At 40.4% G+C, this 22,943-nt stretch overlaps 1 protein-coding gene across 1 annotated transcript in view; it reads right to left on the bottom strand.

Annotated features, from left to right (window-relative positions):
* The window catches only part of SRD5A2 (steroid 5 alpha-reductase 2), a 52,466-nt gene extending 30,206 nt beyond the window's left edge, over window positions 1-22,260 (bottom strand). Inside the window, exon 1 of the mRNA XM_060027600.1 lies at window positions 21,980-22,260. Coding sequence (XP_059883583.1) covers window positions 21,980-22,260 — 281 coding nt within the window. The remainder of the gene's footprint in view (window positions 1-21,979) is intronic.
* Between the last annotated feature and the right edge of the window lie 683 nt (window positions 22,261-22,943).

Here is a 22,943-nt window from a genome sequence, read left to right as displayed (position 1 = left end):
TACTACTACTGGGCCAGTGAAGAATATGAAACTCACAGAGGTATGGTAATTTTCCTAGGGCCACACAGCTACAAAGGGGCAGCAGAGATGAGATTTAAATGAGGGTCTCCTGTTTCAAAACAACTCACTCATTTCCAGTTGGAAAGGAAAATTCACATCAAAACATACAATTGGAAAAAAAAAATCTCACATGCCCTTCAAAAGAATCCATGTTTGGTTTTCAGTCATTTTAGTCTAAGGATCTTGTTGCATCTCTGGTAGTCATTTGTTGTATTTGCCACCCAGCATTCATTCTTCCTTTTTATGGTAACTACCCTGGTTCTCCACTCCCTTTCCATCTTAGCCCATGAGAGGGTTCATCCTCAGTCAATCAGAACAGTGACAGCCCTATTACACTGGTTGTTTCAGAGATGGGCACATGACCCAACAAACCCCTTATGTTTTTTTCTAGAACTGTTTTTTCCCACATGCCTTGGATCTGAGAGTACATATACTCTTAGATGTTACAGTTGTCTTGCCACCACCAAAGGACAGCCTTTCTGAAAACAGAGCCAGTAAAAGAAGTAGAGCCAAGAGTTGGAGAGAGAAACCAGGTCTTGATGGTATCTTTGGAACCACTACATCAATCTGGACCTTAAGTTAGAATTTTCCAGTCATGAGAGTTAATAAATTCAGGTTTTACTTAAACCTACTTGAATTTTCTGTCACTTGGAACTGAAAGAGTCCTGATTAATGCAACACCACACTGTTCTCTTTTGAAATAAGCATCAAACTTTTCCAAGTTTGAAACCAGACTTGGTGAAGGTTTTGAGTTGCATTTAATCATAAAACAGAGTTTCCCCAAAATTATTTTCTTGGAGCAGAACTCACCAAGAGGTCTTTCCTTGTTGGAGCCTCTATGTATGCCAAAGGGCATTAGGCCAACCCGTCCTCTGAGCCCTTGGCCCACTTCCCCAAGTCCTTCCCAAGAAATAACAAACAGTGACAATGAACAGTCATTTGTCTATATACTCAGATGATACCTGTCATTGTAAGTAATGGTTTCGGACATATTAGAAAGCGGGAAGTGCAGGCCAAATGCAAAGGTGACTAAATACAGAATGAGTCAGTGGTGCATCCCATCCAAGTTTATGTTTTACTATGGACCTTGTGTTGTGGTTTGAATGGTGGCCCCCAAAATATGTTTATGCCCTAATCCCCAGAATTTGTGAATACTACTTCATTATAACAAAAGAGCGAATATTCTTACATGGCAAAAGATGAGTTTAAATGAAGGATCTTGAGAAGATGGTGTTATCCTGGATAATCTGGATAGACCCTAAATGCAATCACATGTATCCTTATACAAGAAAGGAGCAGAAGAAAAGAAAGATACACAGAGAAAAAGGCAATGTGAAGACAGAGCATAGAGATGTAACCACAAGCCAAGGAATGCAGACAGCTACCAGAAACTGGATGAGGCAAGGAACAGATCTTCCTTTAGAGCTTCCACAGGGACCCCTGCTGGCACCTTCTGGCCTCCAGAATGACAAGAGAAAAAATTTCAGACTTCTGGTCTCCAGCATGATGAGAGAAAAAATTTCTGTAGTTTTAAGCCACCCCATTTGTGGTAATTTATTATAGCAGCTACAGGGAACTAATACACCTTGTTAGAGTAATATCAGGTCATTGAAATTAATTTCAGTTCAGACATCCGGTAAGGGAACTGCCAGCAAAGGACCACACACAGCTAATATTTATACGTTGCTTACTATGCTCCAGGTAATGTTCTAAGTACTTTGCACACATTAACTCATTTAATCTTTATAGTAACCCTAGGAGATAGGTAATATTGTTATTATCCCCATTATACAGATAAGGAAACTGAGGCACAGTGAGATTAAATTAGCCCAAGTTGACACAGCTATGAAATGTCACAGCTGGGATCCAAGTCCAGGTGGAGCTGTTTCCAGAGTTTATGCTCTTGAGCACTTTGCTTTGCAGTCACTGTGTGAAAAACATCAGTTTCATGAGCATTTGTTTACACCAGAGGTTCTCACCTCTGGTTCCATATTCAAATCACCTAAGGGGCTTTAGGAACACTAAAGGGGAAGAGGCACACTGAAGACAAATTAATCAGAATCTTAGGCATAGGATCCTGAGCATCAGTAGCACTTACGAGTCCCCCCAGATGACTCTAATGTGCAGACAGGGTTAAAAACCACTAACAGCATAAACTTCAATGGCAAATTTAACTTTTTCAAATTGGAAGTGACCAGATGGTTTGGTTTCTCCAAAGACTATGTACACACAGAGAAATCAGACTGCCAAATCTAGTTTTTTTTAAGGGACTCAATTCAATAAAACTACATTTCTTTTTCCTGCAATAGAGTGGTTGATCACTTTCTACTAAGGGTGATACCATGGGAAAAATTCAATACAAAGTTTTCCCCAAAGCTCCTAAGACTTCTTCTTATCTTGCTCTGATGCCCTGGAAGTGAGGACAGACAGGCCCCATTGTCAACCCCTTGCAGACGTCATCCGGTGTGAACCACCTGGTGGTCATGATCCAGTAGATATATTAAAATTATTGAGATGATTAGCTCATGAAGATCTAAAATACAGTACACCATTTTTAACTTTCCTGTATTATTTCTTAATCTTTGTGTCCTGGTAGTATTGGGAGACCCTGGGACTGCTCACTCACTCAATTTTCCTCTTTCTTCCCACCTCTGCATCAAAGCAGAATTCAGTCTGAACATCCAATGAATTACTAAGGTTTTAAGAAACTTTGAGGATCTTCTGAATGATGAAAAGAGTAATCATCGAGGCTACAACCTCCTACAAGAGACAGGCTACAGACCACTGACCCTATTTATTTGTTTGTTTGCTTGCTTCCTTATTTATTTATACCCTAGAAGATCAAAATCTTAGTGTACAAATAGAACCAGATCAATCTCTCGGCCTGAGTAACTAATCAATTGATTTGAATAACTAGTTTACCTTTTCTTTTTCTTTAAGTTGATTGCTTTGGTGTGGGTTTTGGCATGGTGTAGACACATCTCCTCAGCCACTCATGCTAACTGGTCACGACCAAGTTAATAAATTATAAATTGTGACATGGGGTGGTCTTCAGCTTGAAGTACAAAGTTCAGCAAGGCTACTAAGGTAAGATAAGGACAAGACACATTCACTGTTGGACACAAATACATAATTTCTCTAAGCTGTAATTTTGTCTCCTTTATTTTTCATTATTTGCAAAAATGATGCTGTGGTTTTCTAATTCTAGTTGTTTGGCTTTATACTGCAGCCTAGCTTTAGAGGGATCCTGATGTCATTTGGAATGGGCCAGGAATAGAACCCATTCCCACCAGCCAGACTGAAAAACTCACAATACATGGGACATTGGGTAGAGTACTCAGAAAGGCCTTAGCTCAGAGGAGGGGATTAATTAGCCCTTCCACTAGCACTCTTCTAGAACCACCTAATAAACCACATTAAGACCTGAAAGGGCCAAATTACTTCCAAGTAATTTAACTGCACCCCGGAACAAAGCTCAAGAATATTTATAGGAATACAAAAATATCCAACAGCCAACAAGGTACAATGTCTGACCATCCAATCAAAGATTACCAGGCAGGGCTTCCCTGGTGGCGCAGTGGTTGAGAGTCTGCCTGCCGATGCAGGGGACACAGGTTCCTGCCCCGGTCTGGGAAGATCCCACATGCCGCGGAGCGGCTGGGCCCGTGAGCCATGGCCGCTGAGCCTGCGGGTCCGGAGCCTGTGCTCCACAATGGGAGAGGCCACAACGGTGAGAGGCCCGCATACAGCAAAAAAAATAAAAGCAGCCAGAGATCAAAGACATATGTACAGAGGAACAAAGATAAGGAAAACGACAGGTTTCTTTTTGGAAACAATGCAAGCTAGATAACAGTGGAGCAACACCTTTAAAGTACTGAAAGAAAATAACTGTCAATCTGAATGCTATGTCTAGAATTATATACCTTCAGAAACAAAGGAGACATAAAGACGTTTTCAGATATTCAAAATACGAAAAAACTGTTCTAACAAAATTAATTTCTTCAGACAAAAGAAAGAATAATATCAGATAGAAGTATAGATCAACCTCCAAAAGTAAAGAGCACCAGAAATGGCAAATACATGGGCAAATACATGTTTTTTATTATTTGAATCTCTATAAAAGATAATTGTTTAAACAAAAATAACAGCAATAGGTTGAAGCTTCTTATGGCATGTGTATAAGTAAAACAAATAACAACAATAGCATAAAGGTCAAGAGGGAAGAAAGGGAAGTATATTATTTCACATTCCTACAGTACACATGAAGTGGTATGACATCACTTGAAAATAAATAGTGATAAGTTTAAGATACGTGCTTTAAAGCTTTAATCAAACTAACAAAAGAAAGAGTTATAGCTAATAATCCAACAAAAGCTATAAAATGGAATAAAATAACACTCAATTCAAAAGATGGAAGATAAAGGGAAAATGAACGCAAGTAACAGAGAGACAAAAAGACACAAATAGCAATGTGATAGATTTAAACCAAACTACATAAATAATCCCATTAGCTATAAACATTCTAAAAGTCCCAATTAAAAAGCAGAGATTGTCAGTATTGAGCAAAAAGCAAGACTTGACCATATACTGCCTTCAAGAAACATACAGTGAATTTAAACACAGAGACAGATTCAAAGTAAAATGTTGAAAAAATATGCCATGCCAACCCTCAGAAAAAGAAAACCATAGTGACTACATTAATATTAGATAAAAGTAGATTTCAGAGCAAAGAATATTATCAGGAATAAGGGTAATGATAATGAAGTAGTGATAATAAAGGAATAATGATAAAAAGGATCAATTCATCAAGGACATAGCAATCCTAAATGCTCATGCATCTAATAACAGAGCTTCAAAATACATGAAAAACACCTGATAGAACTTTGAGGAGAAATAGGGAAGTCCTATTTTAATCAGACATAAATCAATACTCCTCTCTCAGTACTTAGAGAAAAAGTAGACAGAAAATCAGCAGGATATAGAAGATCTGAAAAGCACTTTCAATCAAATTAACCTATGGACATTTTTAGAAGACTCCTCCTTATAGCAGAATACCTATTCTTTTCAAGTTTAAAGAGCACATTTACCAAGACAGACCAAATTCTGGGCCATAAAACAAGTTTTAATTCAACAAGTAAAAGGCTTTAAGTCATATAAAGTATGTTCTCTGTCCATGATGAAATTATATTAGAAATTGATAACAGAATATATCTGGAAAAGCCCTAACATTTGGAAACTAAATAGTACCGTTCCAAATAACCCATGGATCAGAGAAGAAATCAAAAGAGAAATATCAGTATTTTGAAATGAATTAGAACAAAAACAACATATTAGAATTTGTGAGGTGCCAAAAGCAGTATTTTGTGATTTTCATAGCAATATATGCCAATCAGAAAAAGGAGGTCTTAATGCATAACCTCAGCTTCTGCCTTAAAAAGCTAGAAAAAGGAGAGCAAATTAAACCCAAAGTAAGAAGAAGGAAGGAAATAATAAAGATCAAATCAGAAAACAAACAGGAAACATAAAAATCAATAGAGAAACTCAACGAAACCAAAATCTGGTTCCTTGAAAATATCAATAAAGTTGATAAAACTCTAGCTAGACAGAGTAGGGGAAAAAGTGAGAAGACATACATTACCATTATCAAGAATCAGACAGGTGACATCCCCATGTATTCTATACATATTAAAAGGATATCTGTGTATTGACACTTCACCAGGTAACATCTGCCTTTTAAGGGATCTTCAACATCCTAACTCAAAGGATCAATATGAAAGATGACAATTTCAGAAGTTAGTGATATCACAGTGGCTTAGTGGGAGAGATCTTATACATTAATGGTGACTTTTCCCTCAAGGCAGTGCTTATTTGTAGAAATGTCTTGATCTCTATTGGCATTTAATTGCATGCTCAGTTTGCGAGGTAATTCTTAAAATCTTGTAATGTCAGTATTACTTCTTCTATTAGGTATAGTGGGAGTTATGCCATTAAACACTTTGAAAATATTACATAAAAATCTAGAAACCAGGGATTTCCCTGGTGGCACAGTGGTTAAGAATCCGCCTGCCAATGCAGGGGACATGGGTTCGAGCCCTGGTCCAGGAAGATCCTACATGCTGCAGAGCAACTAAGCCCGTGCCCCACAACTACTGAGCCTGCGCTCTAGAGCCCATGAGCCACACTACTGAGCCCATGAGCCGCAACAACTGAAGCCCGCATGCCTAGAGCCCGTGCTCTGCAACAAGAGAAGCCACTGCAATGAGAAGCAAGTGTACCACAGCGAAGAGTAGCCCCCGCTTGCTGCAATAAGAAAAAGCTCGCTCGCAGCAATGAAGACCCAACACAGACAAAAATAAATTTAAAACTTTATTTTAAAAAATCTATAAACCAAAAGTATCAGCTATTCACATCACTTTATATTCTAATCATTATCTATATTAATTCATATGGGTTGATGTGGACTTATTTAGAGCATACTCATTGTGTGCTATTTTTTCACTAAATAACTTTATATTATTTCCATCACAGATATAGATCCAAGAAGGTAATATTTTTGAATTATATGTAATATTCAATCATATTGATTACAATCAGCCCTTAATAGTAGAGCATTTAAGTAACTTCCAGTGTTCTACAGTTGTGAATAGTAACACTATAACTTTGTGTAAATTGATTTCTTTCTTTTGGACTATTGCCCTTGAGTATTCTACCTAAGTGAAATTCCTGGGGGAAAAAAAGTGAACTGCTTTTCAGCTATTGTTAAACATTGCCAGATTAGCTTCACAGAAAGTTTGAACAATTCTCAGTGACACAGTGACACAGGGCCACACATACAACGATTTTTTCAAAGGCCTACCTATAGTTTTTTTTTTAATCTTTACTGAGGTATAATTAACAATCAACTGCATGTATTTAAAGTATGCAATTTGATAAATTTTAAAACCATCATGATATCAAAATAACATATCCATCTCTACCAAAATTTTGCTCATACTCTTCGTGATCTCATCCTTCTGTCTCTCCCTTTGTCCCCAGGAAACCCCTGATGTACTTCATGTACCATAGGTTAGTTTGAATTCCATAGAATTTTATACAAATGGAGTCATAAAGCATGTACTGGGCTTCCCTGGTGGCGCAGTGGTTAAGAATCCGCCTGTCAATGCAGGGGACACTAGTTCGAGCCCTGGTCCGGGAAGATCCCAAATACCACAGAGAAACTAAGCCCATGTGCTGCAACTACTGAGCCTGTGCTCTAGAGCCCATAAGCCACAACAACTGAGTCTGCGTGCCACAGCTACTGAAGCCCACACACCTAGAGCCCATGCTCTGCAACGAGAAGCCACCACAATGAGAAGCCCACACACTGCAACAAAGAGTAGCCCCTGCTTGCCGCAACTAGAGAAAGCCTGTGCGCAGCAATGAAGACACAATGCAGCCAAAAATAAATAAATTTATTAAAAAAAAAACGCATGCACTATTTTTTTTGCTTGTCTTCTTTACACAGAATAATTATTTTGACTTTCATCTTAGTGTAGTTCACATCAATAGTTCACTCATTTTTATTGCTGAGTAGTATTCTATTATATGGTTATACCACAATTTGTTTACTCATTCACTTTTTGACGGACATTTGGGTTGTTTCTGGTTTTTGGCTGCTACAAATAAACCTGCTAAAAACATCTGTATAGAAGTCTTGGTGTCGAGATGTGCTTTTTTTTTTTGCGGTACGCGGGCCTCTCACTGTTGTGGCCTCTCCCGTTGCGGAGCACAGGCTCCGGACACACAGGCTCAGCGGCCATGGCTCACGGGCCTAGCCGCTCCACGGCATGTGGGGTCTTTCCAGACCGGGGCACGAACCCACGTCCCCTGCATCGGCAGCCGGACTCTCAACCACTGCGCCACCAGGGAAGCCCCAGACATGTGCTTTTATTTTGCTTGGAAAAGAGCTAGCAATGGAATGGGTAGGTCACATGGTATGTTTATGTTTAACTTTTTAAGAGACTTCAAAATGTTTTCCAAAGTGGTAGTCATTTTACATTCCTATCAACAATGTATAAGAATTCTAGTCTTCCACATCCTCAGTAGCACTTGGTATGTTCAGTCTTTTTATTCTAGCCATTCTAATGGAGGCATAGTAGTATCCCACTGTGGTTTAATTAGCATTTCCCTAATGACTAATGATGTTGAGCATCTTTCCCTGTTTTTATTTCCCATTCATATGTTTTCTTTAGCAAAGTATCTGTTCATATCATGAGGTGCAGGAGCAATTTCATTAGAGAAAGAAAAGTATTTTCAACAAATGGTACTGGAACAATTGGCTATCTATAGGCAAAAGAAAGAACTTTGATTCATATTTCTAACCCCATATAAGAATTAACTCAAAATAGATAATAGACATAAATGTAAAACCTAAAATAATAAAACTTTTATAAGAAAACATAAGGAAAAAACCCATGTGACTTTAGACTAGGCAAAGATTTCTTAGATTTAATTGCATGAAAACAAATAGAAAAATTGGACTTCATCAAAATTAAAAACCTCTGCTTTTCAAAAGATATGGTTAAAAGAATGAAAAAGACAAGCCACACAGAGTAGGAGAAATTATTTGCAAAGTATATATCTGGTAAAGAATTTGTATCTAGAATATATAAAGAACTTTCAAAACTTAATAATAAGAAAACAAAGGACCCAAAACACTAGTATTTAGATTTGTTTATCAGATAGTAACTTTGGGTAAGTAAAGAACATTCACTGGGAGACTGAAGTGAGACCAAGTACTGCTGTTGAAAGAGGACAGATAGAGCAGAAGAGAAAAACAGAGACTGTACACAGAAAGGGAGTTGCGGGTTTTTCATGGTCAAATAGAAAAAATATCAAAAGCAAATTGCCTTATTTTCTTCACAGTAACTTTTAGGATCAGCCTTGACAACATGAAGCAAGTAAATGGAAGAATTTTGAAAATGGCCCAGACCTGATTTAAGGCTTGGATAGTAGGATCAGATATTATGGCACAGATACAAAAGATATTTGGTATTGTGGGAAGCAGCCGCATAGCACAGGGAGATCAGCTCCGTGCTTTGTGACCATGTAGAAGCGTGGGATAGGGAGGGTGGGAGGGAGACACAAGAGGGAGGAGATATGGGGATACATGTATATGTATAGCTGATTCACTTTGTTATAAAGCAGAAACTAACACACCATTGTAAAGCAATTATACTCCAATAAAGATGTTAAAAGAAACAAAAGATATTTGGTATTAAAAAGGTATTCTAACACGGAGTACATATGGCGCACAGGGCAATTTTAAGTCATAGGTCACCAAAGAGACCCCTTTTCCCGACTGAACATCTCATTCCCACCCACATAGACCATCTTTAGAGGACCAGCTAAGTGCTTAGTCATCACTCCCCCTCACTCCCACCAATTACTGCAATCAGACAGAGTGCAGTTATTTGTGAAATTGCATTAATAACAGCGATTGTCTCAAGGATAACATGAGATAACTGATATAAAACACGTAACATAATTCCTGGAACACCCGGAGCTCAATAAATATTGGTTTCTCCTTCCCATATCCCCCCTTCCATAACCAAATGGAAGGCAAATTGCATTGTTGGCCCTGGTTCAGAGGGTTTTAAAATTTAGAGCTCCTATGATGAGTCTCCTTAAAGGCTGCTGGGTTGAGCCCAGCAACTTTTTAAACATCTTGAGTCCAGCCTTTAATGTCTCCATTGCCGTATGTGGCAAGGAGTCAAAAAGCAGAAAGGGAAGTGCCCCAGGTTCCAGAACCAAGTTGCCAGGCTCTGGCAAAAATCAACATGTAGACAACTTTCATATTCTATCTTGTAACAGAAAACATTAATATTCTCCCTCCTGCTGGCCGAGGATCTTTCATCTGAGTATACCTCCTTGCCTTTCCACTCTCCCTCACTCATTGCTCCTCAGGAAAGGAGGAGTAAATTACCCAATTGGTAAATTTGAAAGCAGGACCTCTCAAGGGGTGTGTGCAGCTCAGCCCTTCTTCCGTTCTGCTATCTTTCCAAACAGGCACCACTGGGTAAGGCCCGTAGTATTCAGCCATCGTTGTCACTGAGTTTTTCTGAGGGACAGTGTTAGGATCCAAAAGGGAAGCCATGTTGCCCCAAACCAGCTTTACCACTAATAAGGGTAGTAATTTGTCTCTAGTTGCCTAATTCCTGGATCTGTCTCTCAGTTGATTATGAACTTGGGTGGGGGAAGAAGGGTGCCATTTATTGGGTTCCCTCAAAACCCACCCACCCATCTGCCCACTCTTCCATGCACACTCAAACACAGACAGGCACCAGAGACCTCAGCATGTTCAGTGGCATGACCATGGTCCCCCTTGTGGACCATGGCCCACATGTCCCTCAATTTGCATTTTCCCACCTGTCCTGAGCTTCTCACACTGACATTACCACCACCGAACTTTCACACCAGAAAGAGTGTCAGACACACTATGATGCGTTTTCCTGCCTTTCTCCTGGAGGGCAAGCACCAGCTTTGTGTTTCTTTTGTGTGCTCCCCTAGGACCCAGCACAGTTCTGAGCATGTGGAACTCTGATAAAGAATTAGGACACCTAAGTTCAAGCCCCACTCTGCCCCTTCCTCACCATGTAACTTCATACACATCACTTAACCAGCTTGGATCACTGTTTCCTTATCTTGTTTGTTAAGTGACATTAAATTAGATTTAAAATGAGCAATAAGTTGGACCTTTCTTCAGTGTGGTAAAAGTGGTCAAGATCTCTAAATCTTGTTTACATTTTTGGCAAACATAGCTGTATATGTTTCAGATGTGCTTATGATGTCATCCCATTTAGAATGTAAACTCCAAGAGTCCTACTATTTCCCACAAAGGATCAAATAAATGACTTGCAACCCAGGAATTCACAGAAAATCAGATTTACTACCAAATTCCTATTTAAATGTAGCAGAAATTTTCTAGATTATGCCCAGTACTTTACTATAGGATTTAACAAAATTTTATAATAGAACTACCAGAGCACTGAATGTAAAGCTATGCCACACATGGTTTTCTTAAGCAGAGGCTAGCAAACTATGACCCACAGGCCAAATACAGCCCAATACCTGTTTTTGTAAATAAAGTTTTATTGGAACATTACCTCACTCATTTGTCTACATAATTGTCTGTGCTGTTTTCATGCTACAAGAACAGAGCTGAGTAGTTGTGACAGAGACTGTATTACTACAAAGCCTAAAACAGCTACTATCTGGCTTTTCTACAGAAAAATGTTTGCTGACCCCCATTTTAATTGATCCAAATTATGCCTCATGAATGTCCTTAACACATGAATAAGTGACCACAAGAATTCAGTTTATTCTGCCTGGGACTTCCTTCTCAGTGTGTAAGAGGAGAGATTTTTCTAGGTGGTTTCCAATGTCCGTATTAATCATCCTCCTGATTCTCAGCCAATGAATAATTTCCTTCATGAGGTTTGATTACTTCTGAATATTTGACACATCTGCAGGTCTTATAAGATTGGAGAAGCATTGACACGGCACATGATGAGACTCAAGTTCCAGTGCCCTCTTTGCCCCTAATTGTCTTAACTTTGTGGTGCTCTGCTTCTATAAAATGAGGAGGCTAGACAGATGTGACGTTTCCTTAAAATAGAGAATTATGATCCAGTGTGTGAAGTGCCTCATGGAAGGCCACGCTGGCTGCTATGAAAACCACACCTTGACTTACAAAAGGAGAAAGGACACAGAGAAGCCTTCTTGGAGGAAGTGATGCCCGATCTGAGTCTTGAAGGATGGGGAAGAATTCATGGTGCTGGAGAATGAACTGAGCAATCGAGCAAAAAGGCCTCTTACTGAGAGATTCGTTCAAGATGGTGGAGTAGAAGGACGTAGGTACACTCCCTCTTGGGAGAGCACTGGAATCACAACTAACTTCTGAGCAATCATTGACACGAAGACACTGGAACTCACCAAAAAAGATACCCCACATCCAAAGACAAAGGAGAAGCCACAATGAGACAGTAGGAGGGGCGCAATCACAACAAAATCAAATCCCATAACGGCTGGCTGGGTGACTCACAAACTGGAGAACACTTATACCACAGAAGTCCACCCACTGGAGTTAAGGTTCTGAGCCCCACGTCAGGCGTTCCAACCTGGGGGTCCAGCAACAGGAGGAGGAATTCCTAGAGAATCAGACTTTGAAGGCTAGTGGGATTTGATTGCAGGACTTTGACAGGACTGGGGGAAGCAGAGACTCCACTCTTGGAGGGCACACACAAAGTAGTGTGCGCATCGGAACCCAGGGGAAGGAGCAGTGACCCCGTAGGAGACTGAACCAGACCTACCTGCAAGTGTTGCAGGGTCTCCTGCAGAGGCGGGGGGTGGCTGTGGCTCACCCTGGGGACAAGGACACTGGCAGCAGAAGTTCTGGGAAGTACTCCTTGGCATGAGCCCTCCCAGAGTCTGCCATTAGCCCCCCCAAAGAGCCCAGGTAGGCTCCAGTGTTGGGTTGCCTCAGGCCAAACAACCAACAGGGAGGGAACCCAGCCCCACCCAACAGCAGTCAAGCAGATTAAAGTTTTCCTGAGCTCTGCCCACCAGAGCAACACCCAGCTCTACCTACCACCAGTCCCACCCATCAGGAAACCTGCACAAGCCTCTTAGATAGCCTCATCCACTAGAGGACAGACAGCAGAAGCAAGAACTACAATCCTACAGCCTGTGGAACAAAAACCACATTCACAGAAAGATAGACAAGATGAAAAGGCAGAGGGCTACATACCACATGAATGAACAAGATAAAACCCCAGAAAAACAACTAAATGAAGTAGAGAAAGGCAACCTTCCAGAAAAAGAATTCAGAATAATGATAGTGAAGATGATCCAGGACCTCAGAAAAACAATAGAGGCAAAGATGGAGAAGATGCAAGAAATGTTTAACAAAGACCTAGAAAAATTAAAGAACAAACAGAGATGAACAATACAATAACTGAAATGAAAACTACACTAGAAGGAATCAATAGCAGAATAACTGAGGCAGAAGAAAGGAAAAGTGACCTGGAAGACAGAATGGTGGAATTCACTGCTGCAGAACAGAATAAAGAAAAAAGAATGAAAAGAAGTGAAGACAGCCTAAGAGACCTCTGGGACAACATTAAATGCAAAAACATTCACATTATAGGGGTCCCAGAAGGAGAAGAGAGAGACAAAGGACCCGAGAAAAAATTTGAAGAGATTATAGTCGAAAACTTCCCTAACATGGGAAAGGAAATAGCCACCCAAGTACAGGAAGCACAGTGAGTCCCATACAGGATAAACCCAAGGAGAAACACACCAAGACACATAGTAATCAATTTGGCAAAAATTAAAGACAAAGAAAAATTATTGAAAGCAGCAAGGGAAAAACGACAAATAACATACAAGGGAACTCCCATAAGGTTAAAAGCTGATTTCTCAGCAGAAACTCTACAAGCCAGAAGGGAGTGGCATGATACACTTAAAGTGATGAAAGGGAAGAACCTATAACCAAGAATACTCTACCCAGCAAGGATCTCATTTAGATTCGATGGAGAAATCAAAAGCTTTACAGACAAGCAAAAGCTAAGAGAAATCAGCACCACCAAACCAGCTCTACAACAAATGCTAAAGGAACTTCTCTAAGTGGGAAACACAAGGGAAGAAAAGGACCTACAAAAACAAACACAAAACAATTAAGAAAATGGTCATAGGAACATACATATTGATAATTACCTTAAACGTGAATGGAAAAATGCTCCAACCAAATGACACAGGCTGGCTGAATGGATACAAAAACAAGACCCATATATATGCTGTCTACAAGAGACCCACTTCAGACCTAGGGATACATACAGACTGAAAGTGAGGGGATGGAAAAAGATATTCCATGCAAATGGAAATCAAAAGAGTAGCAATACTCATATCAGATAAAATAGACTTTAAAAGAAAGAATGTTACAAGAGACAAGGAAGGACACTACATAATGATCAAGTGATCAATCCAAGAAGAAGGTTTAACAATTATAAACATATGTGCACCCAACATAGGAGCACATCAATACATAAGGCAACTGCTAACAGCTGTAAAAGAAGAAATCGACAGTAACACAATAATAGTGGGGGACCATAACACCTCACTTACACCAATGGACAGATCATCCAAAATGAAAATAAATAAGGAAACACAAGCTTTAAATGACACAATAGACCAGATAGATTTAATATTTATAAGACATTCCATCCAAAAACAGCAGATTACACTTTCTTCTCAAGTGTGCACGGAACATTCTCCAGGATTGATCACATCTTGGTTCACAAATCAAGCCTCAGTAACTTGAAGAAAATTGAAATCATATCAAGCATCTTTTCTGACCACAACACTAGAGATTAGAATGAATTACAGGGGAAAAAAACGTAAAAAACAAAAACACATGGAGGCTAAACACTACGTTACTAAATAACCAGGAGATCACTACAGAAATCAAAGAGGAAATCAAAAAATACCTAGAGACAAATGACAATGAATACACGACAATCCAAAACCTATGGGATGCAGCAAAAGCAGTTCTAAAGGGAAGTTTATAGCTCTACAAGCCTACCTCAAGAAACAAGAAAAATATCAAATAAATAATCTAACCTTACACCTAAAGGAATTAGAGAAAGAAGAACAAAGAAAACCCAAAGTTAGCAGAAGGAAAGAAATCATAAAGATCAGAGCAGAAATAAATGAAATAGAAACAGAGAACAATAGCAAAGATCAATAAAACTAAAAGCTGGTTCATTGAGAAGATAAACAAAATTGATAAACCATTAGCCAGATTCATCAAGAAAAAGAGGGAGAGGACACAAATCAATAAAATTAGAAATGAAAAAGGAGAATTACAACAGACACCACAGAAATACAAAGCATCCTAAGAGATTACTACAAGCAACTCTATGCAAATAAAATGGACAACCTGGAAGAAATGGACAAAGTCTTAGAAAGGTATAACCTTCCAAGACTGAACCAGGAAGAAATACAAATTATGAACAGACCAATCACGAGTAATGAAATTCAAACTGTGATTAAAAATCTTCCAAAAAACAAAAGTCCATGACCCGATGGCTTCACAGGTAAATTCTATCAAGCATTTAGAGAAGAGCTAACACCCATCCTTCTCTAACACTTCCAAAAAATTGCAGAGGAAGGAACACTCGCAAACCCATTGTACGAGGCCACCATTACCCTGATACCAAAACCAGACAAAGATACTACAAAAAAAGAAAATTACAATCCAATATCACTGAGTGATGAATACAGATGCAAAAATCATCAACGAAATACTAGCAAACAGAATCCAACAACACATTCAAAGGATCATACACCACGATTAAGTGGGTTTTATTCCAGGGATGCAAGCATTCTTCAATATACTCAAATCAATCAATGTGATACACCATATTAACAAATGGAAGAATAAAAACCATATGATCAACTCAATAAATGCAGAAAAAGCTTTTGACAAAATTCAACACCCATTTATGATAAAAACTCTCCAGAGAGTGGGCACAGAAGGAACCTACCTCAACATATTAAAGGCCATATACGACAAACCCACAACAAACATTATTCTCAATGGTGAAAAACTGAAAGCATTTCCTCTAAGATCAGGAACAAGACAAGGATGTGCACTCTTGCCACTATTATTCAACATAGTTTTGGAAGTCCTAGCCACGGCAATCAGAGAAGAAAAAGAAATAAATTAATACAAATTGGAAAAGAAGTAAAACTGTTACTGTTTGCAGATGACATGATACTATACATAGAGAATCCTAACGATGCTACCAGAAAACTACTAGAGCTAATCAATGAATTTGGTAAAGTTGCAGGATACAAAAGTAATGCGCAGAAATCCCTTGCATTCCTATATACTAATAATGAAAAATCTGAAAGAGATACTAAGGAAACACTCCCATTTACCATTGCAACAAACAGAGTAAAATACCTAGGAACAAACCTACCTAGGGAGACAGAATACCTGTATACAGAAAACTATAAGACACTGTTGAAATAAATTAAAGATGATAGAAACAGATGGAGAGAGATACCATGTTCTTGGATTGGAAGAATCAATATTGTGAAACTGACTATACTATCCAAAGGAATCTACAGATTCAATGCAATCCCTACCAAATTACCAAAGGCATATTTTACAGAACTAGAACAAAAAAATCTTAAAATTTGTATGTAGACACAAAAGACCCCAAATAGCCAATGCAGTCTTGAGGGAAAAAAATGGAGCTGGAGGAATCAGACTATAGCCTGACTTCAGACTATACTACAAAGCTACAGTAATCAAGACAATATGGTACACAACACAAAAAACAGAAATATAGATCAATGGAACAGGATAGAAAGCCCAGAGATAAACCCACACACCTATGGTCAACTAATCTATGACAAAGGAGGCAAGGATATACAATGGACAAAAGACAGTCTCTTCAATAAGTGGTGCAGGGAAAACTGGACAGCTACATATAAAAGAATGAAATTAGCACACTCCCTAACACCATACACAAAAATAAACTCAAAATGGATTAGAGACCTAAATGTAAGACCAGACACAATAAAACTCTTAGAGGAAAATATAGGAAGAACACTCTTTGACATAAATTACAGCAAGATCTTTTTTGATCTGCCTCCTAGAGTAATGGAAATAAAAACAAAAATAAACAAATGGGACCTAATGAAACTTAAAAGCTTTTATAAAGCAAAAGAAACTACAAACAAGACGAAAAGACAACCCTCAGAATGGAAGAAAATATTTGCAAGTGAATCATCGGACAAAGGATTAATCTCCAAAATATATAAACAGCTCATGCAGCTCAATATTAAGAAAACAAACAACCCAATCAAAAAATGGGCAGAAGACCTAAATAGACATTTCTCCAAAGAAGACATACAGATGGGCAAGAAGCACATGAAAAGCTGCTCAACATCACTAATTATTAGAGAAATGCAAATCAAAACTACAAGTTTTCACCTCACACCAGTTAGAATGGGCGTCATCAGAAAATTTACAGACAACAAATGCTGGAGAGGGTGTGGAGAAAAGGGAACCCTCTTGTACTGTTGGCAGGCATGTAAATTGATACAGCCAGTATATAGAACAGTATGGATGTTCCTTAAATGACTAAAAATAGAAGTACCATATCACCCAGCAAACCCACTACTGGGCATATACTCAAGAGAAAACCATAATTCAAAAAGACACATGCACACCAATATTCACTGCAGCACCATGTACAATAGCCAGGTCATGGAAGCAACCTAAATGCCCATCAACGGACAAATGGATAAAGAAGATGTGGGGGCTTCCCTGGTGGCGCAGTGGTTGAGAGTCCACCTGCCGATGCAGGGGACACGGGTTCATGCCCCGGTCTGGGAAGATCCCACATGCCACAGAGCGGCTAGGCCCGTGAGCCATGGCTGTTGAGCCTGTGTGTCCAGAGCCTGTGCTCCACAACAGGAGAGGTCACACAACAGTGAGAGGCCCGTGTACTGCAAAAAAAAAAAAAAAAAAAAGAAGATGTGGTACATATATACAATGGAATATTACTCAGCCATAAAAAGGAACGAAATTGGCTCATTTTGTAGAGACGTGGATGGATCTAGAGACTGTCATACAGAGTGAAGTACGTCAGAAAGAGAAAAACAAATATCATATATTAACGCATATATGTGAAACCTAGAAAAATGGTACAGACGAACCTGTTTCCAGGGCAGAAATAGAGACAGAGATGTAGAGAACAAACGTATGGACACAAAGGGGGAAAAGTGGTGGGGGGGCGGGGTGTGGTGTGATGAACTGGGAAATTGTGATTGACATATATACACTGATATGTATAAAATGGATAACTAATAATAACCTGCTGTATAAAAAAATAAATAAAAGAAAATTCAAAGAAAGAAAAAAAAGACCTCCCATTTAATCCATCATTTTATTAGGCTGAATAGAAAATGTCATTATTTTCAGCATCTAAACCCCAGGAAAGTTCTTTCCAAATTCAAACAGACTCTAATGTGTGCATTGCCGTCTGCTTCTGCATGTGCATCAAGGAAGGTCACACTGCCAGCAACTTTTTACAGAATAGTCACCTTTATTTGAAAACAGTTTTCTTTTTCATCTAAATACCAAGGTCACACCCAAGTCTTGAAAAAACATAAGCTCCCACAGGCATAGGTGTTGTGATGACCATTGCGTGAGACACCAAGGCATCTTGAGAAAATGATGAATCAGAGAGTGGGGGGAAAGGATCATTCCAGGCCGTAGTCAAGGTCAACAAGAGGTGAGATAACTCTGACTTCAAACAACTCTAGATGTGAGATTAGGCAACATGCTTACACAGCAGTCATTTTCATGTAGCTAAACCAACCAAATATCCACAACAATAGATTCTGAAGGGAAGAGAATTATCTGAGTTGACCTAGCCATGCAATCTCAGCAACGATTCCTAAGTAATTGCTAGCCCTCCCACAATTCTGACTGCCTGTACTGATGTCAGAAGTAGAGTTCATTCATGCATTCAACAAATTTTAGTGAGTAACAAATATGTACTGGCACTTTTCTATACACTGAGGACACAGCTTTTCTATACACTGAGGAACAAATGAGATAAAAATCCTTGCCCTTGTGGGACTCACATTCTAGCATGTCACCCTTGTATGGAGAAAAGTGCAGAGTTTCACCTTCTATCCAATGGGACATATTGCTTTTCTGAATAGCCCCCAAGGGACATTTTGCAAAAGAGTCTAAGCCACAGCTGAGCCAGCTTTCTCCTGAACCCCTGTTCCTCCATCGTATACTCTGTGTCATAGCTACGCACAGCACAGGGTAAAGCCAAGGCAGCCTGGAGCTTTTTCCTTAATGTGCCCTCACTATCAAGCCTAATGACTCCTAAAACCTCAAGGCAAAAATGCTCATAACTTTGAACCACTTCTGGGAATCCTGGCTAAGAGAATAGTGATGACTTCTGAAAAAAATTTAGGTGCAAAAATGTACATCATAACCTTATTTAGCCAAAATAAAAAGACAAGTTAAATATCCAATTTAATATAAATTATATTTTTAAAATATTAAAATTATCAAAAAACTATAGATTAATGGATAAATTATTGTTTTTAGATGAAATAACAAGCAGCCACTAAGATGATATTTACTAAGATTCTATGATAATGTGGAAAAATATTTATTATAGACAGTAATCAAGCAGAACTAAAACCTACATATATTCAATATAGCAAGCATGTATAAAAATTGACCAAGAAAAATTAGAACCTTTATGGAGGAAGACGCAAGAGGGAAGAGATATGGGAACATATGTATATGTATAACTGAGTCACTTTGTTATAAAGCAGAAACTAACACACCATTGTAAAGCAATCATACCCCAATAAAGATAAAAAAAAAAAAGAACCTTGATGGAAATGTTCCAGAACATTAACAATTAATGTACTTAAGTGTTGAAATTATGGGAATTTTTCTACTTTTGTACTTTTCATTTTTTCTTTAGTAAACATTCATTATTTTTATAATTAAAAAATAATTTTAAGCCTAAATATACTTTTTAAAAGGCAAGAACAAGGCAGCAAGAACAAATATAAAACAGTTTATCATGGTAGCTAAGAGCCTAAGATCTGGATTCAGATTCCCTGGATCTGAACCCTGGCTCCCTGGTTACTTTGTGACCTTGGGCAAGTTATTTAAGCTTTTCTCACCCCAGTTTCCCACCTGCAAAATGGGGGTGATAATAGTGCTTCCTCAATGGGCTGGTATGAGGATTAGTAGATAACTCACATAGTGTTTAGCACAGAGCGTAACCCCTTGTAAGCACTCAAAATGATAATAGATTCAACAGCCCAGTGGCCACAAAGAAAGAGTTCACACAAAGGGAATGGTGGACAAACATCACATCTTCATTCCTTAGGGACAACTCACCCTGAGTTGTGTTTTCTGTGGGGAATTTTCCCTCAGGCAGAATCAATCCCCAAATCCTCTAAATTTTACATTTTAAATTTTCCCCTGAAGAAGGTGAACAGTATGTTGATATTCATTTTATGAGTAATTACTTCCTTGGTTTTTTAAATGTACTTGTCATAATTTACTAAGGCAAAGTACCTTTTGGCTTTAAAAACAAGTCTAAAACTTATGTTAATAGGAGTGTCAGAAAGCACTAATCAATACTGTAAGATGAAATGAACTCATAAAAATATTGTTTATGGTGCTAATAGACAGTAGTTTTAGAAGTTAAAAGTAATTGCCTGATAAAATCACATTTTTCTGTCAAATGTCTTTTCCAAAAACAGTGAAATCAAAAGCTGGTCTCTTATCTCCTACACCCAACATCCTTCTTTCTGTGCAAATTAAACCACCTAAATCTGGATAAAATAAAATGGTTAGTAAATAGCTCCAGAAAGGACACCCATTTATGAAATGGTTGCTTGGCAATAATTATTAAAAGAGTGAGAACCCAGTTAAAATTGCATAAATATTAAATCTTGACCAATAAAAAAGATCCAGAAGATAAGAAGGGATTATATGGAAAGAGAGGTTAAAACTTGTTTCTCTACACTTCCTTTTCCCAAAATGAGGCATCACTTTTCCCTTATGATCCTTATGAGAGAGGATCATGCCTTTCAGCTTCCAGAGGAATTCTTTACCCTAATTTCTAATCTAGATTTCCTTGATTTTTTTTACCCCATAAATTCTCTACGCAAAATAAGGCTGTGCCTCTGTTCCAGTTCTTGATTTGGTTTGGCAACTTTTCTCTGTCCATGGATCCTGTTTTCTCCTTGCAGAGTATCGGCCTGCTTAACATGGTGGGAAAGTCTTAAACCATGGAGTTTCACAGGCTTAGATTTGAATTTGGCTGGGCACTAGCTGTATCATCTTCATTCAGTCACTTAACCTGACACAGCCTCAGTTCCTTTGTCTATAAAGTGGGCACAGTAAATACGTATCTCACAAGGTTACTATGGGGCTACATGGGACGACAGACGGTAAATGACTAGGCATGGTAGGCAACTGAATCTTAAGCTCTTCTCTTCTCCTAGGAGTCTCTTTTGAACATCTATTCTCCGAATCTTGAAAGCCCTTGGTTTCTTTCCTGTCTTTCCTTCTCAGAGCAGAAGGTAAAGTTCTCCTGAATTTGGGATTTTTAATTCAGAACATTTGAGCTCTAAGTTAACTTCAACCCATCCACACTTTAGTGCCAGTGGAATTTGCAACGAGTTGGTGGTGAGTGCGGTCCCTTTTCGGTGGTTCCTGAGAAGTGGGACTCTGCTCAGGTCAGTGGGTTCCCATCACGTTCTCTTTCTCACCGTTAAGTCCAGGGTCTGGGTCTGCCCATCTCCCTGCGGAGATACGTTGATCCAGTCCCTCTGAGCCGAGTTTCCTTCGGGAGATGCCAATACTTAGACTCCCTCAAGATCTCAGAACCAGCCCGCCCCCACCCTGCAAAGGAAAGGTGAAGGAAGAACGAGAAGGGGTGGTGGGCAAGACGCCACAGGTGACGCGGGACGGCGCGGAGTTGGAGAGGTAACTGTCTGAGCCAAGAGCTCTGCCCAGCTTGAGCTTTCCAGCTTGCCTCCCGCCCCGCTCCACCGCTTTCCCCGGAGCAGGCCAAGGATTCGAAGCGGACCCGAGACGCGCGCGGGGCCGTGGAGAGTGAAGGCGGCGTCTGCCCGCGATCGCTCCTCCACTAGCCCGCGTCTGGCCCGCAGCCCCGACCCGGCCAGGTGCTCCCCTCGCGCGGCACTCCGCGTTCCTTGCAGCGGCTCGCGCCGCGCTGCGCTCCTGGACGCCGGGAGCCTGGCTGTGCGCTGCGCTCCGCACCCTCAAGGGAAAACGCTATGCTACCTGTGGAAGTAATGTGCGCAGAAGAGGCCCAGAAGCACAGTCGCAGGCTGGCCGAAGAGAGAGCGGGGCTGCCCGGCGAGAATCCCCGCGGGCACCGCGAAGGAGGGCAGCTCCTGCAGGAACCAGGCGGCGCGGGCGGACAGGCGGGTAGCCACGGGAATTCGGCTCTCCGTGTACTTCCCGTAGCCGGCGGGCTCCGCGAGGCACAGAACCAGTGCCCCCAGGACAGCCAAAGTGGCGCTGCCTGCCAGCACCGGACTCTCCTGGCAGCGAACGGACATTGCGCCCTGTTCCCCGCTGGTGGCCGCTGCCAGCGCAGAAGAGAGCGCGGCCCTCGCCGCCCCTTTATGGAGAGCTAGACGCCACCCCGTGTCCGCCCCTTCGGCCTTGGCTCCCGCCCCTCTATCCTACCTCCCATCTCAGAGCGGCCAGCCCTGGCTAGGCTCAGCAGCGATGCCCCTTTCGCAGGGCTGGCACTTCGGAAAGCAGCCAGGCGGAGAGTGGATGAAGGCTTTCGTGGAGCCAACTTAGTGTCCTGCGCCCTTCCTTTAGCCCATATTCGCGCCGTCGCCCGCGCGTCCGCCCCTCTCCACATCCTGCCACTGTTCTCTCCTTCTAACTACCCTTCGAAGATTTGTTCTTCACCCATCAACCTCTGATGCTGCAACTTCTGGGACTAGGAAATAGAAAACTACAGGTACGACTTAGCCAGGGTAGTTCTTCCGCTCTAACACACACCCTCTGTGTGGTGGCCACGCAGTCCCCACCCTCTGACCATCCGCAGCCAGAATCTCCCCAACCCCTCCGGTTCCCTGTGCTCCTTCACTCTCCGCCAGCTTCCACTCAACCCTGAATCCTTCCTTCGACTCTGGGCCCAGCCTCCAGCCACTTCCCGCGTCCCCCAGGCCTTCTGCGCTGGGGCGCCGCTTTCCTTGGCCACTTTCGTCATTAGTGGCCCCTCCAC

This window comes from Delphinus delphis, chromosome 12 (genome assembly GCF_949987515.2).
Source record: "Delphinus delphis chromosome 12, mDelDel1.2, whole genome shotgun sequence".
NCBI classification, from domain to species: Eukaryota; Metazoa; Chordata; class Mammalia; order Artiodactyla; family Delphinidae; genus Delphinus; species Delphinus delphis.
The sequence above is the reverse complement of the archived record's forward strand: the minus strand, read 5'-3'. Positions and strand labels throughout refer to the sequence as shown.